Source organism: Melozone crissalis, unplaced genomic scaffold (assembly GCF_028551555.1).
Source record: "Melozone crissalis strain CALT ecotype California unplaced genomic scaffold, PUWL_Pcris_2 ptg000013l_1, whole genome shotgun sequence".
Classification (NCBI taxonomy): domain Eukaryota; kingdom Metazoa; phylum Chordata; class Aves; order Passeriformes; family Passerellidae; genus Melozone; species Melozone crissalis.
The window spans coordinates 45,657,058-45,675,028 of NW_026535791.1; the positions used below are offsets into that span (position 1 = coordinate 45,657,058).

The 17,971-nt window shown below is 43.0% G+C and overlaps 1 protein-coding gene across 1 annotated transcript in view; it reads right to left on the bottom strand.

Annotated features, from left to right (window-relative positions):
• Positions 1 to 15,866, bottom strand: part of RFX8 (regulatory factor X8) — a 31,759-nt gene extending 15,893 nt beyond the window's left edge. Inside the window, exons 1-9 of the mRNA XM_054272117.1 lie at positions 15,775 to 15,866; positions 12,368 to 12,491; positions 9,640 to 9,701; positions 8,106 to 8,192; positions 3,772 to 3,822; positions 2,275 to 2,338; positions 1,110 to 1,244; positions 953 to 1,030; positions 315 to 428 (exon numbers count right to left, since the gene is read on the bottom strand). Coding sequence (XP_054128092.1) covers positions 315 to 428; positions 953 to 1,030; positions 1,110 to 1,244; positions 2,275 to 2,338; positions 3,772 to 3,822; positions 8,106 to 8,192; positions 9,640 to 9,701; positions 12,368 to 12,491; positions 15,775 to 15,866 — 807 coding nt within the window. The remainder of the gene's footprint in view (positions 1 to 314; positions 429 to 952; positions 1,031 to 1,109; positions 1,245 to 2,274; positions 2,339 to 3,771; positions 3,823 to 8,105; positions 8,193 to 9,639; positions 9,702 to 12,367; positions 12,492 to 15,774) is intronic.
• Between the last annotated feature and the right edge of the window lie 2,105 nt (positions 15,867 to 17,971).

Below are 17,971 nucleotides of genomic sequence, written 5' to 3' on the forward strand. Positions count from 1 at the left end.
AGTTGAAATTTCAGTCACATAACCTCATGCCAGAACCACAGACCACATTTATAACAGCACACTCCACTGATATTAGGAACTTACAAATTAATATATAGGAGAAAAATGAAAGTCATCCCAAATTCTACTGTCTCCTTTCAAAACCAAAACCCATACTGGGCTGTCTCAGAGGAAGCAGAAAGATAAGAGTTGAGGAATAAACAAAAATCCCATTGTACAGCACAAAAGAAAGAGAGGGCCCTTCTCCTTAGAGCTACCAAAAAGACACAAACACACAATAGCATAGCTACAACAAGGAAATGTGTGTGCAGTACCTTGAATAGATACCTATCATAGCTTTTTAACAGCTGGCACACATCTGGCAGGCACATCAGTTCTATTCTTTCAGGCTGCAGAGATGTCCAGAATGACATGATACAATCTTCCACCTGTCACACAAAGCCCTTTATGAATTTTCACTGATTTTACACTTGTGGAATGTGAAATATGATTCAATAAGACAACACACAGACACAGAAGCAAAGGAATGGCCATGGAGATGGGCTCTTTGCCTGGCCCATCCTGGCTGGCCCCCAGTGTGAGTGGAAGCAAGCTGGGGAAGCAGCAACAAGCTGAACCTCACCAGGCAGTGTACAAAAGAGGAAAGAAACAAAGAATTCTGCCATGGATATGAGGATATAGTTAAAGATATGTATCCATGGCTGTGTGTAATGTGCTCAGCTCAGACTTACTGATGCACCAGGAGGGCTCAGGATATGTGTACAAACTCAGATTCTTGGAGCATGTTGTGTTAACTCAGAATTTTAAAATAACTTGACTGAATGCTTCTGTTGTCCATAAATCATCATCTACCTTGGCTCAAACCATCAAGTAAATAAGATACACAGTCACAATTTTGCCCTTACAGCTGTTTGCTGTTGTCAGAGTAAATGGTATTAAAGAAAAAGCATACCTTGTCAAGCTTGGTCTCTCTCACCATTTGTAAAATAACTTGACAATAGTTGTAGTAGTCATTGGCAAGCAGTGCAATCTGTTACCAAAAAGAGGGTACAAAATGATCTCACAGGAAAAGAGCTAACTTGTTTTATGGCTGTGCACTTTCAACGTACCAGTTCATAGGGGTATGTCTCACTTTGTGCTTGTTCTCCAAAGAAGAACTGGTTGAAATCAGGAGAAAGGTAATGAAAAGTCTCTTGTTCAGTCTTCAGATAAATGACAGATGGATAATACTGCAAATTCTTACTCTTGATGCATCAGAATTTATTTTGGACAATTAAAAAAAAAAAGATTGCAATTACTTTGTCTGTTTGGTTAAAGGTGTTAAGTATTTTCTTGAAGTTGTAGGACATGATTTTATAATAAGATGTATTTATTTAGAGAAATGCTTGTCTTTTTTTAGGAAATAGAGGTGGGTGAAAAAAATAAGAAGGTTTGCCTAAATGTTTAAATCCTAAACTGTACATGAATTTCTGTTCAAAACCAGTAAATATTTAATTCTATACATATCTTCCATATATATTTTCTATAGCACTCGTGTCACACTTGTAACCCTCTGCACAAGGCTGCAGCTAGCTGGCTGTGCTGTGGGGCTGACAGGACATTTCCCACTGGCTGTCATTGCCACAGCACTCATGACTGCACCCGAGCACTCGGTGGAAGTCAGTCACACATCCAGCCTCTCATGCTTTCCTCACTTTGTCCACACAAGTTTATTGCTCATGCTCTGCTGGCTGACATCCAACAAGCCTGGTGTCAGGTCATCCCATGGCAGCTTGCTGAGGGGAGAACTGCCACAGGTTAGTTTTGCATCTGCCCTTTTCTATGGGCAGGGATTGTGCTCTTTTTTTCTTAATAATTTTGCAGTATTTAAATACTTCTCGTGACAATAAACTCCGAGCACGCTGATGTCGCCGTTGAGTAAGAAAGGACATGTTGGAAAGACACTTTCTCAACAGCAGGAGGGTCTGCTACTGTGGGCCTCAGGCAAGGAAGGCTGTGCCCCACTAACTCCCCTAATATTCAAAACCTCATCTGTCAGCCACAATTTCTGCTCTCAGTACAGAAAAAATTATTTGAGCTGACGTTAAGACAACAAAAATATTTAGCTAATGGATGAAATAGGAGTGAGGGAACTAAGCATGTAGTGAGATTACACAGACCAAGATTATTTTGAGGAAGATGGGCTAGCTGTATTTCATCAGAACATATTAGATAGAAGTTGTAATTAAACACACAGATAGACATTTTGTTATGTCTAATGTATCTGAAACTCACTGTTCCCTTTTTTTGTCTATTCTTCTTGTAATCAGCTGCATTTTCAGAACTCCAGGAACTTCTACTGTGACAAAATAAATAACAGAAAAAAGCAAACATTCAAAAGCTCACTGATTCATTCTGTATTTAGTAAGAAAATGAGCTCAAACTGGATAGACTATACTAGGTTGGAGAATTGTATTTGGGAAACAAACCCTGCTCCCTTTACTCTTATTTGGTAATCCCATGATTTTCTAGTAAATCTGGGACCAATTTCTGAATTTTAAGATTAAACTGAACCATTCATTTTAATGAAAATTGACGATATAACAGTGCAATGTCTTTGAACTTCTTGCACCAGAACCATGGGGTTGTATTTCTAGTTGCAGTTTGTTTGGAATGGTAATAACTATTACAAATATGAAAATAACAAAAACATTATAATCCTTTTGCTTAGGTTTCACAGTTATTACATTTTCTGCATCACACATAAGTTTAGATGGCATTTTGTTTCTGACTGCTTCCCATTTACTTTTCAAGTTGCCCGTGGTGTTCCACACAGCCAGAATTTACCCAGACCTGCAAAGGTTTGACCACTGGCTTGTTGCTGAAAGCAGGCACAACAGGCTGCTTTCTTGCTGGGCTGTCTCCCAGCTCTCTCCCTGCCTCTTTTGTTGAGGCTGATGGCAGCAGAGGCAGAGGCAATGTTGTTAGTAAAAACTGGATGTCTCCAGTCAAGCCTCCATGTGCTGCTGACCCCTGCTCACTGTCCATCAAAGCATTTCAGACCCAAGGGTCCTGCTAGACTCGGCTGGCTGGAAGGGTGGCAGGCTGTCTAACCAGAACCTGGCTGCTGGGTTTCACTGCTGTGATGCATTACAAACCAGGCTACCACCATACACCCTGAAGGGACAGGGGACAAGTGTAACAACTTATCCTCCTGCAAACTCCAGCCACTGAAATGCTTCCTCTGCACTCTCTGCCATCCACAGGACTGCCTTTGCCCCCTTTCCCTCTGCCCTACTCTGTCATGAAAGCTGTGCTCCAGCAAAACCACCAATTTGGCTGCCCAAGACAGGGCACAACATCCATGCTGAGTAAGTCTGGTAGAGCTGGTGACTCTTTTACCCAAACATTTTAGAAGTGGTGACTGGACAAAGCAAACACATGCAAGTAGAGATGTTTCATAACACTTCTTTCAAATAGGTCCTTCCTGAAGATTTCTAAAGCCTCTCAAATAAAATTAATGAATATTTTCCAGCTCTGCTCTCCCTGAGAAGGCAGCCAGCTGTATCTTCTGCTGCTGCTATGGCAACAGGGATCAGCACGGCTCGCCTCCAGTGCCTCGGCTCCCTGGGCAGCCTGGCTCCCACCCCCCTGACACAGGGACACCCAGGACAGACAGGGAGTCCCCCAGCAGCCAGCCAGGAGCTCGGTGCTGGTTAGGTGCAAATCCCTATGGAACCCTGACAAACAGCTCTGTGCCCTCCCACTGTTACCACAGGGGCTGGGACTCACCTGGTGCTTGGCTGCACATCAGAGATGCTCACTTCCCCCGGAGAGCAGTGCCTGGGTACACACAGAACACACAAAAGAGGAGGTGGGTGGGAGAAGGGGAAAATGGGAGACAAAAAAATCACAAGGAGTTTCACCATCTCTCTTGCAGAGTTTGGGTGATGCTATGGTGTGGGAACTAAAGCTAAAATGGGAAATACAACAATGGGGATGAAATAAAGAATAACAGATGCAAACGGGAAGAACAAAAGAAAAATGAAACGAGGGAAGGTGGTGAATGGGCATGCTGTTGACTGTCAGATTACACAGAGATTAGAAAAGTTAATTTGCTAGAAGCAAAATAATTTTTTTTAATGAAAAATTAGTACGTTTGCTTCACTAGCCAGTCAGGAGCCTAAACCTTGCCTATTACTAGAATGAAAAACCCAGCTCTTACAGAACCAGAATTCAATGACATTTTTTAAACACTGCTGTACTCTGAGCCAGACCAGGTACCATTGTAGGGAGAGCTTGTCCTCAAAGCTCCCATTCCAAGAGGGAACACATTCTGTTGTAATACAAATCATATTCCCTCATGTCTGCAGTACATTTGTGGACCTCATTGGCTACAGCTGCATATATTTACACTATTTTCATGGCACCATCATCAGAGCAGTAGTACACAGATCTTCAAAGCATTGAAGATTTCTAAATGAATCACAGGTGCTGTGTCAGACCATCCTCATCAGCCCTTATGTGGACATGTTCCAACCCTGACACATCCGAGGTCCCACTCACCATCAAAATACAAACACCTTCTTTGTATTTAAAGGCAAACCATTATAATCTTACTGCCATTTCTGTGACACCACAAGCACAGCTCCCAGGCTGTCAGGTCCTCCAGAAGCCTAGTTCCTCACTACCAGCACCATGTCACTTGCTGGCTATCATGGTCAAGAAATATCCTTTGCAGTAACTAGAAATAGTCCACAATTTTGGAGCCTTTCTTTGCCTTGCCAACAGGCTGATGGATGCTGTGGTCTCTCAGCTGGGCTCAGGGATGCACTTTCCTGGCTGGTAGGTGTGACAGAAAAAGCATCTGCATGTTGGATTTTATTCAGGCATGGGAGGGCGCAGTAGCTGTTTAGGACACCTTCCCCAGTGAAACAGATACCCCCAGCCTCTGCCTGAGGGAAGTGGCAACAAGCCAGAGAAGTTATCCCATTAGAGGGGTCTGGACAGCAGACTGGCCCTGGACTGCACTGAAATGCTACATTATAAATCTTCTTCACTCTGATTTGGAAATTTCCACACAAATACACTCTCAAAAATTGACATTATAGGTCAAACACCCTGCTGTGTTTACATATATGATTACTTATATAAGAACATAATTTCTTCTTGCAGGTAAAAGAATCATCAAGTTTTAATTACTTTTTTTAAATTTCAATTTTTTAAGTAAAAAACAATCTAGACTTTTCCAATGCTGGTTTTATCAGTTTTATTGGATCATGAAAAATTAATGGTGATTTCAAAAAGTACTGAGCCCTACTGATAGGACAGCAAAGATGAGTTATTGCCTTCATTACTTAATTGCAAAAAATTTACAAAACTCCACCCAAATGGAAACTAACTCACTTATTTGATTGAAGCAGATGTTTTTTTAGTATGTGACCTAATTATTTCTTTCAGAGTTGTGCTACTCATCCTCCTCTGGCTGCATTTTGCGCTTTTCTATTGCTTTCTGTCTGTTTTCTCCTGCTGTGCTATATGAGACACTAAGAAGTAATTGTGACACCCATCTGCCCAGGTGTTGTGGGCCTGCATGTTGGCTTGAGACAGGGACATGTAGCTGAATTTAGAATGGAAGCTGTTCTTATTTCAGCTGTCTGGCTTGCCTCAACATTTTAGTGTCTTCTTAAAATTGTCTTTAATGAAGGAAGCATCAGATAAAGTAATTTTGTAGTTAAGGGACTTTTGTACTGTAGCTATAAATATGATCTTTGTCTAAATATGATCTTTATATTTTGTTGGGGTTTTTTAATCTGCATAGTTACAGAATCATATAGTAGTTTGGTTTGTAAGGGACTGTCAAGGGTTATCCAGTCCACCTGCCAAGGGCAGGGACACCTTCCACTAGAGCAGGTTGCTCAGAGCCCCATCCAGCCTGGCCTTGAACAATTCCAAGGATGGGAATCCATCCTTGCCCAGCTTCTCTGGGCAACCTGTTCCAGTGCCTCACCACCCTCATTATAAAGAATTTCTTCCTAATATCCAACCAAAGCCTACCCTTTTTCAGTACAAAGTCTTTCCCCAGCTCTCCTGTTGGCTCCCTTTAGATATTGGAAGGTGCTTTAAGGCCTCCCTGGAGCCTTCTCTTCTCCAGGCTGGGGAACTCCAACTCTCAGCCTTTCTCAACAGGACAGGTGTTTATCCTAAGAACCAAGATCAAGACCAGTAGGTGGCTGGATGATGTCAGTCCTTTCCCTGCATTGCACACCCTATTCCTTGCCTTGGCCAAATGAAACACAATTTTTTAGGAGTGGGTGTCGGGGCAGGCACCCCTGCAGCTGCTGGAGGAGGAGGAGGAGGCCTGCAGCAGCCAGGGCAGCAGCTCCCCTGTGGTCAACAGGACCTGCAGGGTGATCCCCAGCCCACAGAGGACATGGCTCATTTCCATGAGGAGGGACAAAGACAGAAGCTCTGCTGGCAGATGTGCTGTGTCTGTCTGTCTCCCAGCAGTGGCCAAAGTCCTTCCTTCTGCACCTGCCCCAAACTCAGCTAACATTGCTTCTTGGGTTCCTCCTACTTTATCATTTTTTCCTTCATGTTTCTACATTGGGACGGAAAAAGAGCAACAATTCAAATCACACTATTCTCTCTCAGCTCTCATATGGCCAGAGCAATCAGCTTTCCTTTTATGCCCATCAAAATTGCTATTTTTAAGTGGTGCTGCAGGGAAACACCTTTGTTTCCATGAAAAGGAAAGACCAGCAGAAACTTAGCCAGAGACCTGCAATATCCCTTAAACAGTGGACAAGACCTTTCCTCATTGTGGATGTGAAACCTTAGGCCTGTCCTGGGTACTGGGTACAGAGGAAGTGAAGGATATCCCCCTTCAGTAAGTGTGACATGGGAAACCAGCCTCAAATTCCTATGAATAATTTGTTTCGTCTCACAACAACAGACTGCCAGTCAATCATCTACAGAACCTGATCCTCTGTCCTGTCTCAACATTTATCCTTGTCCCTCCATGGACTTCTGCAACATTACCTGCCATAAAACCTGTGAAGAAAGGCAACAAACCTATGGGTGTAATTTTTCCATGTTCTTCCAAAGCATGCACTCAATTAAGTAAATATTATACAAAATATCACTGAAACAGTTTCAGCATCACCAGATATCTGGGTCCTTATAGACTGATTTGTATGCCCCTAGCATTCATGCCACAGAATAATGATGTATCTCCATATATACACAGTAAACTAATGTACAAGACTGTAAGAATGAGGATACAAAACTTGGTCCTCAAAGTCCAAGGCATAGACTGCATCTAATTTTTTTCTCCAGTATAAATGAGAGTAAAACTACTGCAGAATGGCAGCATTTTTTCTTCTTTTATTTTTTCTTTTTTTTTGGGGGGAAGAAATTCAAGCCTGTAGTTTGTTTATCTGAGCCATGAGTTCAACCATGAGAATTCTTCCTCTCCTGCCCACAACATGCTCCTGTCTACCCTTTAACCTACCATAGTATCTTACATTCATTTTAAGACTTTAGGCTTTTAAGTTTTGCAATCCATTTTTAATTGTCTTACACATTTTCTTACTGATGTTCTCTTACAAGAGGTAATTTTAAAATCTGATATTTTAAAACCAAGTGAATGAAGTGTTTTTGAAGTACTGTTTCAAGCAGTAAAAACCCAGATAACAAGATTGTGTGTAGGACTCTTCAAAACAGCACAGTCATTTATAATGTAATACATTTCTCCAGCCTGCTGTTTAATGAGGAAGGTGATAGAATGTCAAGAAGCCATTTCAATATGGGTTTTTTTGAGCTCCCATTTAGAGTCTTAACACATTAAGCTTTTCTTTTAGGTTCAGCATGAGTTCCAGCTCTTAAGATCTATGCGGCCAAAACGTCCAATTTTTGGAAGTCTAATTAGGCAGTGTCTGTTTCCAAAATGCAGCTTGCCTGTTAGGGCACAGCACTTAATGGCACAGCACTTTCATAGTGTTTATAATGAGAAGAAAAACATAGTGCTATTGTTAGTGTTCAACAGAAGATTTACAGATTTTCATAGACAGAAAACATATAGACAGTCGTGTCATTTTTTGATTAAAAGATTTTTAAAAACAAACCTGAGATAATTTTGTTCATACAGAAGACAGCAAAAACGTGCATAAAAGGAAGACTCCTTCTTGATAGCTATTCCATCATAATGATATCTAGAAAATAAAAAAAATATTAACTGTATGATTTTCAATAAGTCAGCAAATTCATAATCCTCCTTTGAAAGCAGATGATCATACTGTTTAATCAAGGAAAGATGAAGTAGAAAAAGCGAAAATTGTCTTTTAAATTCTATTGAATGTTTATTTTCCCAAACAGAAAATAATTACACAAACTTTTTCCAAACTCCCTTTAACAGTTTTTGTCCTGCAATAATACCCTCTTCTAAATGAAATAAAACTTAAGCCAGTGAATGGAGTGCCTCAGATTTGTACAGGACAGTTAGTGAAGTCAGGAAACAGCAGGCAGAGGTCCCCATATCCCCATGGAATTTGAAGGGCTTAGTGCAGCTGTTCCTCCGCCATTCACAGTAGCTCAGTGACTGGATGGCCCTCAGTGTCATGGCAAGCTAAAACTCAAGCAAACTGCCAGACCTTCCGTAAGATTTATCTGAGCTCAGCGAGGAACAGAGGCACCACTCTGCTCCCAGGGTGCTGCCAGCTGCGAGCCAGGGGAGCAGCGCCTGCTTTGGGGCACCTGCAGCCAGAGCAGGGAACCCCCTGCTATGGCAACAGAGAGCATGGAGGCCACCAAACACCATCCCAAATCCTGCCTGCTGTGGCCAGGAGCCTACGAGTGTCTGAGGAGAGGCACTCCCAAAAAACCACAAGGATCTCCTGGCTCAAGCAGAATGCGAGTCCAGACTTGTGGAGACAAGTCAGGGCATGTTGTTCTCAAAGCCCATACTTGACAGCTACACAAAATGCTTGTAAAATTATTCAGCCTCAACGAGATTAAAACATCTCTTTTCCTAGTCTGGATATTCAGTGTGCAAGTATAACTTTGGATATGAAAAATCACAAGACTCTCTGTGCTCTAGAAGAGAGGGAAGGGAAAAGAAAGGACATTTCGGAGCAGGACCTGAAGCTGTCTGATTTAAATGGTTTGAAACTGTACAATATTTCCATTGACCATCAGTATGTGCTGGGTCACTCCATGGATGTGTGCAAGGACAAAAAGCACAATATAGACATTAATCATTAATCACCACCCCTGTGCATCCCAGAGCCAGCCTTTCCAGGCCCAGAGATGCAGTGTCTGAAGAGCTCTCAGTAAGGCTGTGATGTCTGGCAGATGTTTCATGCAAACCATGCTGTTAATGGCCAATACAAATTGGAGCACTAAGGTCATTTAAAAAGCAATCCAATCTGGAATTCATGCCTCACCAAAACAGATCTGATCTGATGGTTTTCATGGAATTAACTTTATTTTAATGTCCTTGGTTACACCATGAATTACTCTGGATCTTGGGTTGTGTTACAGACTTGCAATCAACAATTCAGCTGTCATATTACAGTGCTGGGACTGAAAAGTCACTAACTTTAAAATTTTATTAGAATAGTTATAAATAACATTTTCAAAGAAAGGACAAAAACCCAATACCTGATGCTCCCTGCTGTGGTTCGCTTTCTTGTCACCAGGCCTGGGAAAACTAACTGAATAAGCTGTATAAACAAACAGAAAATTAAAAATACTTGGCAAATTCATTCAAAGATCCAAAAATGTATCTGGCACACTTTTTTGTCTTTAATCACTTTGTTTGCTTTCCATAATTTCCAGGCTACCTGTTCTTACATACCTCTCAAATGGTAACTGTTGAACTAAACTCAATCAGGCATGTGTGGATCCAAGACTTAATAATTTAAAGGATTACCTCTCTCAGGTAAGAATTTTTTAATAGTTTGCACTAGAAAACAGTGCTCACACCAAGAGCCCCTGCAGCCAGGACAGGATCAACCAGCTGGGGGAACCTGAAGGTGCCCTGATGGTCCCATACTCTGCTTCATACTACAAGGCTTCACCTACCCACTTACTCTTGGAAGGTGTACTGACAGGATAGGGCCAGACTTATCTGTCTTAAAAGGACAGGAATCATCAAGCTGCAAAGCAACCTTTTGACCACTGTGGTGGTGTGAACTGAGGTCATGCAGCATCTGCCAAGGCTGGGCTCTACAGAGTAATTAGATACTGTCAGGGTTATAATCCACTTCACTACGATTATTCTGCATGAGCTGTCCTGAGACTAACAGAGACTAACTCAGGACAACTGGGTCCAGGACTAACCCAGGACACTCTAATATTCCCAATATAGCAGGAACAGAGGATTTGCTCTGTGTTAGTGAGGAGCAAGGAGAGTCTCCACTCAGCAGCACAAAGCTTGGACTCTGCACAGTGTGCTGTTGGTCCAAAGGCCTGATAAAGAACCCATCAACATGCACCTCTAGGGTTTATGATTGACCTGTTCATTGCATGTTTCTGCATGCACCCAGCCCAGCTGCTTCCTTTCTCAAACTGATAGCTTAGCATAATCCCATTTTTCTAAAAGGACAGCCTATGAAACTGGGGTTTTTGTGGCACAACACATATCCTTCCTCACATGGCCATTCCTTACAGAGACAGTGATGTATTTGGGCAGAGGGACAGGGCAGATGAGACTAGCAGTGCCTTCAACCACCATACTTTGATCCACATGGGGCTGGACTGCAAAAGCCCTTGTAGTCCACACACATTGAGCACAGTCAGGTTACGACAGCTTGGTAAATTATTAATAGCTCAGCCCATTATAGGCTGTGGCAAGTGATTACACATGCACTCAGGTTAAACCAGGATTGCTGCAGCTCCTGCTCTCCTCGGCTTCTTGCTACAAGGTCCATTCTCTTGCTGCAGAAAGCCAGACCATTTCAAGGCACTGGGGAGCTGCTGCCCAGCTTGCTGCTTTGAGATGTGCCAGCTTGCACTGCAATGCACTGGGTTAGTTGAGGCTGTGAGCTCAGCCCACAGCAGCTCTGGCTCAGCTCTCCCATGTGACCAGACTCACACTTCATCTGTGCCTGTCCCAGCTTAAAAGTCAAGCACATTAAGGTAACCCACACCAAGGCTTGGCTTCCAGGTGGTAACTCAGCCATGCTGGAGCACTGGAAGGGTACAGGAGGAGCATTAATCTCATCTACATGGCTACAAGGCAGAGGAGTCTAAGATACTCGCTGCAGTCAATGGGAAAAACAAATGGCAGGGCAGAGGCCCCTTTCATCTGAGCTGTCTGAGCTGACTCATTTAGTGTGAGGAAACGTGTGGCTACTTATTTCTCTCCAGTGGCTACCTAGAGACTTTTAAGGTGACAAGCTTCATGGCCAATGTCTATGCTGAACCAGGCAAGTTCTGCCCATGGTCTTGGCTTATGGGTGATGATCCATTAAGCTGTGGTAATAAATTACACTGGATCATTCACTCAAATATTAATTTTCAGCAAAAGTGATTTAACTTATCCAGTAAAAGAATTAGATTCAACTGAATTGAGATAAATGATTCATAGAATGGGGTTAGCTATACAAATGAAATTGACTTCAGGTACAACTTGTACTTAAATTATTTTGGGCTGGTGTTAAAACAATGCTTAGTAGCTCTTACTATGGGAATTAACAGAAAGTTAGCCATATAAAATAGGAAGTTCTGAAGTCTGAATAAGAAGTCTTAAACAATAAATAATCACAATATCTTCCTTAATTTGTTAAAAAAGGTTGAATAGCTATGGTGTTGATTGCAATTTGGATTTCTAAATGTCAATTGTTCCATGGGTTGTATCAACCTCTATGTAATAGAAAAGTGGGACTCTTAGAAGGAGATTCAGTTTTGTATCTGCATTTGTTTTTCTTGGATGATTCTGTAGCAACTTTTTGGGGTATGTTTGGAGCAAAATCTCCTCAAGTATACTGAAAAGGGAAAGTATAAAATTATGTAACAACCAAAGGTATCTTTTAAAGACAGAAGAATCATCTCCTTGGAATGAGTTGCATAACTTTCTGCTGTTAAAAAAAGAAAACTGTAAAACTTTCTAAAATATATTGGCAAAAGAAATCTTTGCTAGTGTATCGGGCACCAGTTCCCTGAAGAAAATAAACTGCATCCTAAACAATAACCTTTCCTTTGGTAGAAATGCATCTACATGAATGCTTAGCAGAAACACATTAGAAAACACAAAAGCATAATTCACTACATATTCATTGTTCCTTGTTATTTAATGTCTTTTGATATGCAGTGTGTAAAGCTGATGATCAGGCTTTCTCTTTAGGCATCCCTACTTCTTATCTTGTACATCCTATCTACCTTGTACCTTTCCAAAGGTGGATGGATGTACTTGAATCTTGAAATCTGGATTGCAGGTTTCGATATACAGCTCATATAGTAGCCGGCAGGGTACAGTGCATCCTCCACACAAATAGAAATTATCAGCTAGCCTTTAAAACAAAAATCATCAATTGGTTTAGGTAGTTAGAGTTAGAAGAAAGAATTGTTAGATTTTTATAGTTATTAGATTTTCAGGGAACTCTGTAACAGTCATTCTGATTTTATAGAAGCATAGAATCAAAAAGAGCTACTTCCTTTGTGTTATTCTGTATCCTGGGAAACAATATACTTTTTCATATATATATGTACATGTATACTCTCTGTTTATTTCTAACTTTTAAAGCCCTATTTTCCTTGTTTTCAACATGTAAAAGAGGTCATGTGAGATTCTGCTAAGAAATTAACTAGTTCTCATAATTTTTAAATTAAAACAATACAACTTAGTAATACCATTATAACATTAACACCAATACAGACAGAATTAGAATTTCTCATATGCAAAATGTTGTTTTATCAAAGGATCTAACTTCAGTCTTCTAAATAGAAGGGTATCCACTATACCAAAAATAATAATATGAGCATTTTTTTCACCTAAAATGTTAAATATGGTGTTTTGGGACAGAGTGCACAAACTATAAAGGACCACATTCTGTTTTCATGATTTTAGGACAAGTTTAATAGGAGAACAGAGTTTTAATTCATAGTTACTATATAACAGAACTGCCAGGACTGAAACAGGCTTAGCTGTTTAAATATCCATTCTTTCGCCAATTCCCTGATTCATCCTACTAATCAGAATGGTCACAGTCACGTAAATGCAACTACTCGTGTGAATAAGGTGAGGGAAATGCAAACTTGGTTACTTATTAGCCTAAGATACTACTTTCACCAGGAAAAATGATCTTTAATTATAAAATAATGCCAATGGTTTTGATGTCAGAAGATAACAGGCTACAGTACAAATACAGGAGCAAAGCTGAATCAAAGGGGCAGAGGGATTAATTTTCAAGGCATGACACACTGCTCGTATCACGGCGCTTTCTTGCTCTGACTCTGTTTCCGTTCTAGCAAATTATTTATGCATATTTAATTAATTTATCAGCTGAATGCCAGTGCAGCACAGTGCCAGTTACTCACTGTGTCCTTACTGACAATTGAGCTCATTGGGAAAGCAGACTTTTCAATTCACCAGGTGTGATAAGTCAGCTGGACTTCAAGTCAGCATCCTCTGCTTTAGTACCCTCACTTCAGGCACCCCAGCTGTTTATCTTAGTTGCTTTGTCAGAAGACAGTGGAGAAGGTCTACAGCAAACTGGCTTGCTAGAACAGACTGAGCAAGCAGCTGATGATGTTTACCTCACTGATATTGGTGCCTCCTCCCCTCTTTCCACTAAGAATGCTATCTGCTTCCCCAGCTTTACTTCTCCCTAGCAAAAGACCCCCAAAAGCCTCACCTTCACCTCCTTGAAGACATCTCCTCACCCAACAACCCAAGAGGCTCTGCTGGGCTCCCTGCCAGCTCCTCACCACCTCCAGCCCCACCATCCAACAGCAAAGCTTCATGGCTACACCTGAGCAGGAACCTGCACCCAAAGACAGGGGATCTGCTGCTCTAATAGGGCATTTCCCATCATCTAAAAGGCTAAAAGGTAAATGAAATTCATTCTACATAAGAGTCCTGCCTCCCAGCAGGCAGAAGTGCTTTTTCTTCGAGAGCATCTCAAAACTCTTCACAATTGAGCAGTCTCAGAGGAGATTAATCTTAAGTTCAAATTCATCCTTAACATAACATCACAAGAATCATTGGAAGTGCATCAGAAATTAATTCATGCTCCAGTAGCTGGTTTCTGCCAATAGTTTTTCCTCAGCATTTAACTACTTAGCAACAAAGTATTTGGGAAATCCATTTTGTGAATTTTTTTGTCTATTAAGATGCCAGTCTTTTTGAAATAGTAAGTCAAACACCTTCTTAGTGCTGACACGTAATACAAAAATATTTCTATCAGGAAAGCAATCTGCACAGAAAAGAGCACAGCACTCCTTTTCTTGCTTATTAGCCCCAAGGTGTTCAAAACATGAGTTTTTATGGCATGTGTCAAAACAAAACTGTGGAAAAAAAGACAAAAAAATAAAAATGAAAGTGTGGTAAGGCAGAAAGGTAGAGGTTAAAGAAAAAGCACAGGGGGAAAGACCTCCTCCATTCATCTACTGTCTATCCACACATTTTGAAGGGTTTTTTATCCTGTTGATTTTAGGACCTCACATAGACTGCAAATGTTTAGGGTTTGCCACCTATTCTATGTGAACCTTTAGCAGCCAGGCCATCATACAGGTTGGCAAATCTGCTGTTAAAGCATTTCTAGAGCAAAATCTGGTTTGCTGCTGGAAATGCACCAACTGTAAAATGAAGCTGAACATTCAAAATTTTTCCAAACATGAAATGAAGGTTGTCATGATGAAAAGAATCATTAGTTCATCCTTCTAAGGATTGCTTATGATTCAGTTTTATGCTGTGTCTCAGACCTGTTGGATGAATGACCTTGCAGGAATCTCTTCCTTCAGTCCTTTCAAAATGGGAGCAGTGGCATCTATATCCCAGGGAAAACACAAACTCCCACTGCTCAGGTATGACTGATGGGGGGAGTAAAATTATTTAAGATCACTTGCTGATGAGTTAAAAGTTCGTATGTGCTGTTACTGTTTCACTTTAACATTATTTATGAGCAGGACTCATTTGTGCTTGGGGAGACAAGTGAAGTAATCCTGGTTTCTCTGTGGCTGTCACATGGCAGATGATGCTCTTCTCAAAGCCCAAGAAAACAATTGTGTCAACCCTTCTCCACTACACAAAGTGTCTCATTAAGGAGTTCGACCTTCTGCTCAAGAAGAAATAACCTTGGAGAATGTCGAACATCCAGCATCACCCCGAGTGCCCGTGTGCCACCTGCTCGCAGCCACCTGTGTGCTCCAGGAGCCCACCAGGCAGCAGAGTACGTGGTGGAGCCGGGGGGATCCTCCCTCGGCAGCCATCCCAGCACGTGGATGGATGGATGGATGGCTGCCGGGGGCCGCATCCCAGCCAGCGGGCAGGCTGGGACAAAGTCCCGTTTCCCCCATGTCAAACCACCTCTGTATCACCAAGGCTCGAGGCACTAGGTGGTCTTTTGAGGAAATTTCCCTGCTTGCTTGGTACCGTTTATGCATCACCATGATGACGGGGCCTTTGCAGCAAGCCACACTCTTGCCCTACGAAACCGCGAGAAGAGTTGAAAGCGGGACTCCTGCGCTCCCCGTGGGAGGCAGCTCCTGCCAGCCCCCCGGGCCAGCCCAGCCAGCCGCGCCACCTCCCCGCTCCATGCTCAGCCCCGGGCGGCGGGCAGGGCCAGCACCCACCACTGCAGGACGGGGAGGTACGTGAGGGAGGTGGGGCCGAAGTAAGCCATGTCGGCCGGCTCCGGGACGGGCTGGGGCTCCGCGTCCTCCATTGGGACCGCGATGGTGGGGCCGGGGCCGGGGCCGGGGCCGGCGGGTAACGGACGGCGGTAACGCCCGCCCCGCGCGGCCCAGCGACCCTCCCGCGACGCTCCCGCGCGGCCCCGCAGCGGTGTCCGCGCCCCTCCCGCCCCGCACGGCCCCGCAGCGGTGTCCGCGCCCTGCGGAGAGCTCGGGCGGGCGCCACGCGGCATTCCCCGCACCCACCCGCTGCTCCGCCGCCTGATGGGTTTGGGTTTTTCGTAGGAACTGCAGGCGAGAAAAGGAATTCTGTCCAAATCGGAAAGTGATGTGAACGGCCGATCGTGCAGATCTACTTCTGAATATCAGCTAGGAGAAGAGGGAATAGCTTCAAACTAAGCGTAGGTTTGGATTATGTATTAGGGTGCGAGGCACTGGCCCAGGTTGCCCAGAGAAGCTGTGGATTCTCCGTTCCTGGAAGTGTTCAAGGCCAGGTGAGATGGGGCTTTCAGCAGCCTGGTCCGGTGGAAGGTGTCACTGCCCATGTCAGGGGAGGTTGGGACTCGATGATCTTTATGGTCCCTTCCAACCAGGCCAATCTATGATTCCAGGAGTCTGTGATCACTAGTGCCATCCTAGAAGGTTTTGCACATCTTTAAAGCATTTCTTTCAGAGTTTTCAACAGGGATGCTGCAAACTCCCATAATTGTTTAATTTCTCTTTGATACAGATAGATGAAAGGTCTGTCTCCTCTGCTGAAACCCTGTAAGCACTTTTCCATCACAAGTATCCATTATGCAAAATGAGCTTTGCTGCCATGTGACTGACAAACATAAATTATGTATGGCTGGAGCATCTAAAAGCGTACTAGTCCATGGCTTTGGGTTACATCAGAGCTCAGCTTCTCAGAAACTCCCACAGCTCCCTCCTGTTAATTAGCTTCCTGAAATCCCCATGTGTGACACAGACTGGCTTGCTTCCTTCGTTATGACAGTATGACCAAAGCCTACACGTTGGTAGACAGCAGTATTAAAGTGGGGGTAGGGAGCACGACGCCAGGAAAGGGAATTTAAAGTGGCAGGTTACTGGTTTTCTGGTCCCTTGATGTACCTTGTTTTTGAGGAGCAGTGCACACAGATGTCATGTATGGTACAGGTTGCTTTGAATCTGTGAAGCCTCATGCTGTGTTGAGAAGCCCATGGGAAGATGATGCTCACACAAGGGCCCCTGAACTAAAGCCTTGAAAATGCTGTCTGCATTTTCAAAAGCACAGGTTAGTGTTAGTATATGCATTGTAACCAGCCCAGTCTGCCATCTATAACTGTGCTTAATGGCTGATTGTGGGAGCTTCCCTCAGCAGCTGCAGTTTTTGGTCTTGATTTTGTTTGTCTGCAGTCTACTGACCTCCTCTGTGGGACATTTAGACAGCAAATACTCCTGCAAATACTGGAGAGCAAAAGCTTTTCAGGTTGGAGTAGCTGTTGCAAGAACTAACAACAGTGATACTGCAGAGCTGTGAGGCTTGTGTGGTGTTGCCATATGAATACTCCTGGAGCTTCTGCAGCAGCTCTGGCAGCAGGTGCTGCCCAGGACACTCACTGCCAGTTCAGGTGTGCCTGTCCCTTCTGCACTCAGAGCAGTGCCCGTGCACCTGAGGAAGAGGAAATCTCATCTCCAGTTTCCAACACATGGCTTGCTTATGTGTTTGCGTGTGCTTCTGAGTCCTGCTCTTAGTTCTCAAGGTTCATGGCCAACAACTGACTTTTTGGGACTGTCTGAAACTCTGCACAGGGAAGTTCCCTAGGTCCAAAAACACCTTAGCAGGAAAAATCCCAAAAAAAACATTTACAACTTAGCTAAAACTGAAGAATGATAAATAGAATATTACTGTGGTAACAGACTGAAATAGGGGAAATGATACAGATCAGGAAGTCCCTGGACAGCACCTCATACTCAGAAAGGTTTTGGTGAAAAGAAGCAAATGCTGCACAAAAAACCCTGTCCAGTTACTGTCCATGTCTTGGGAGATACCAATTAGGTCACAGCATTTTTCCTGCCCAGTTTGCAGATAATGAGATAGACAGATCTGTGTGCTGTTGAGGCCTTGACACACTTTTATTTCATTAGGGCTTTCCCA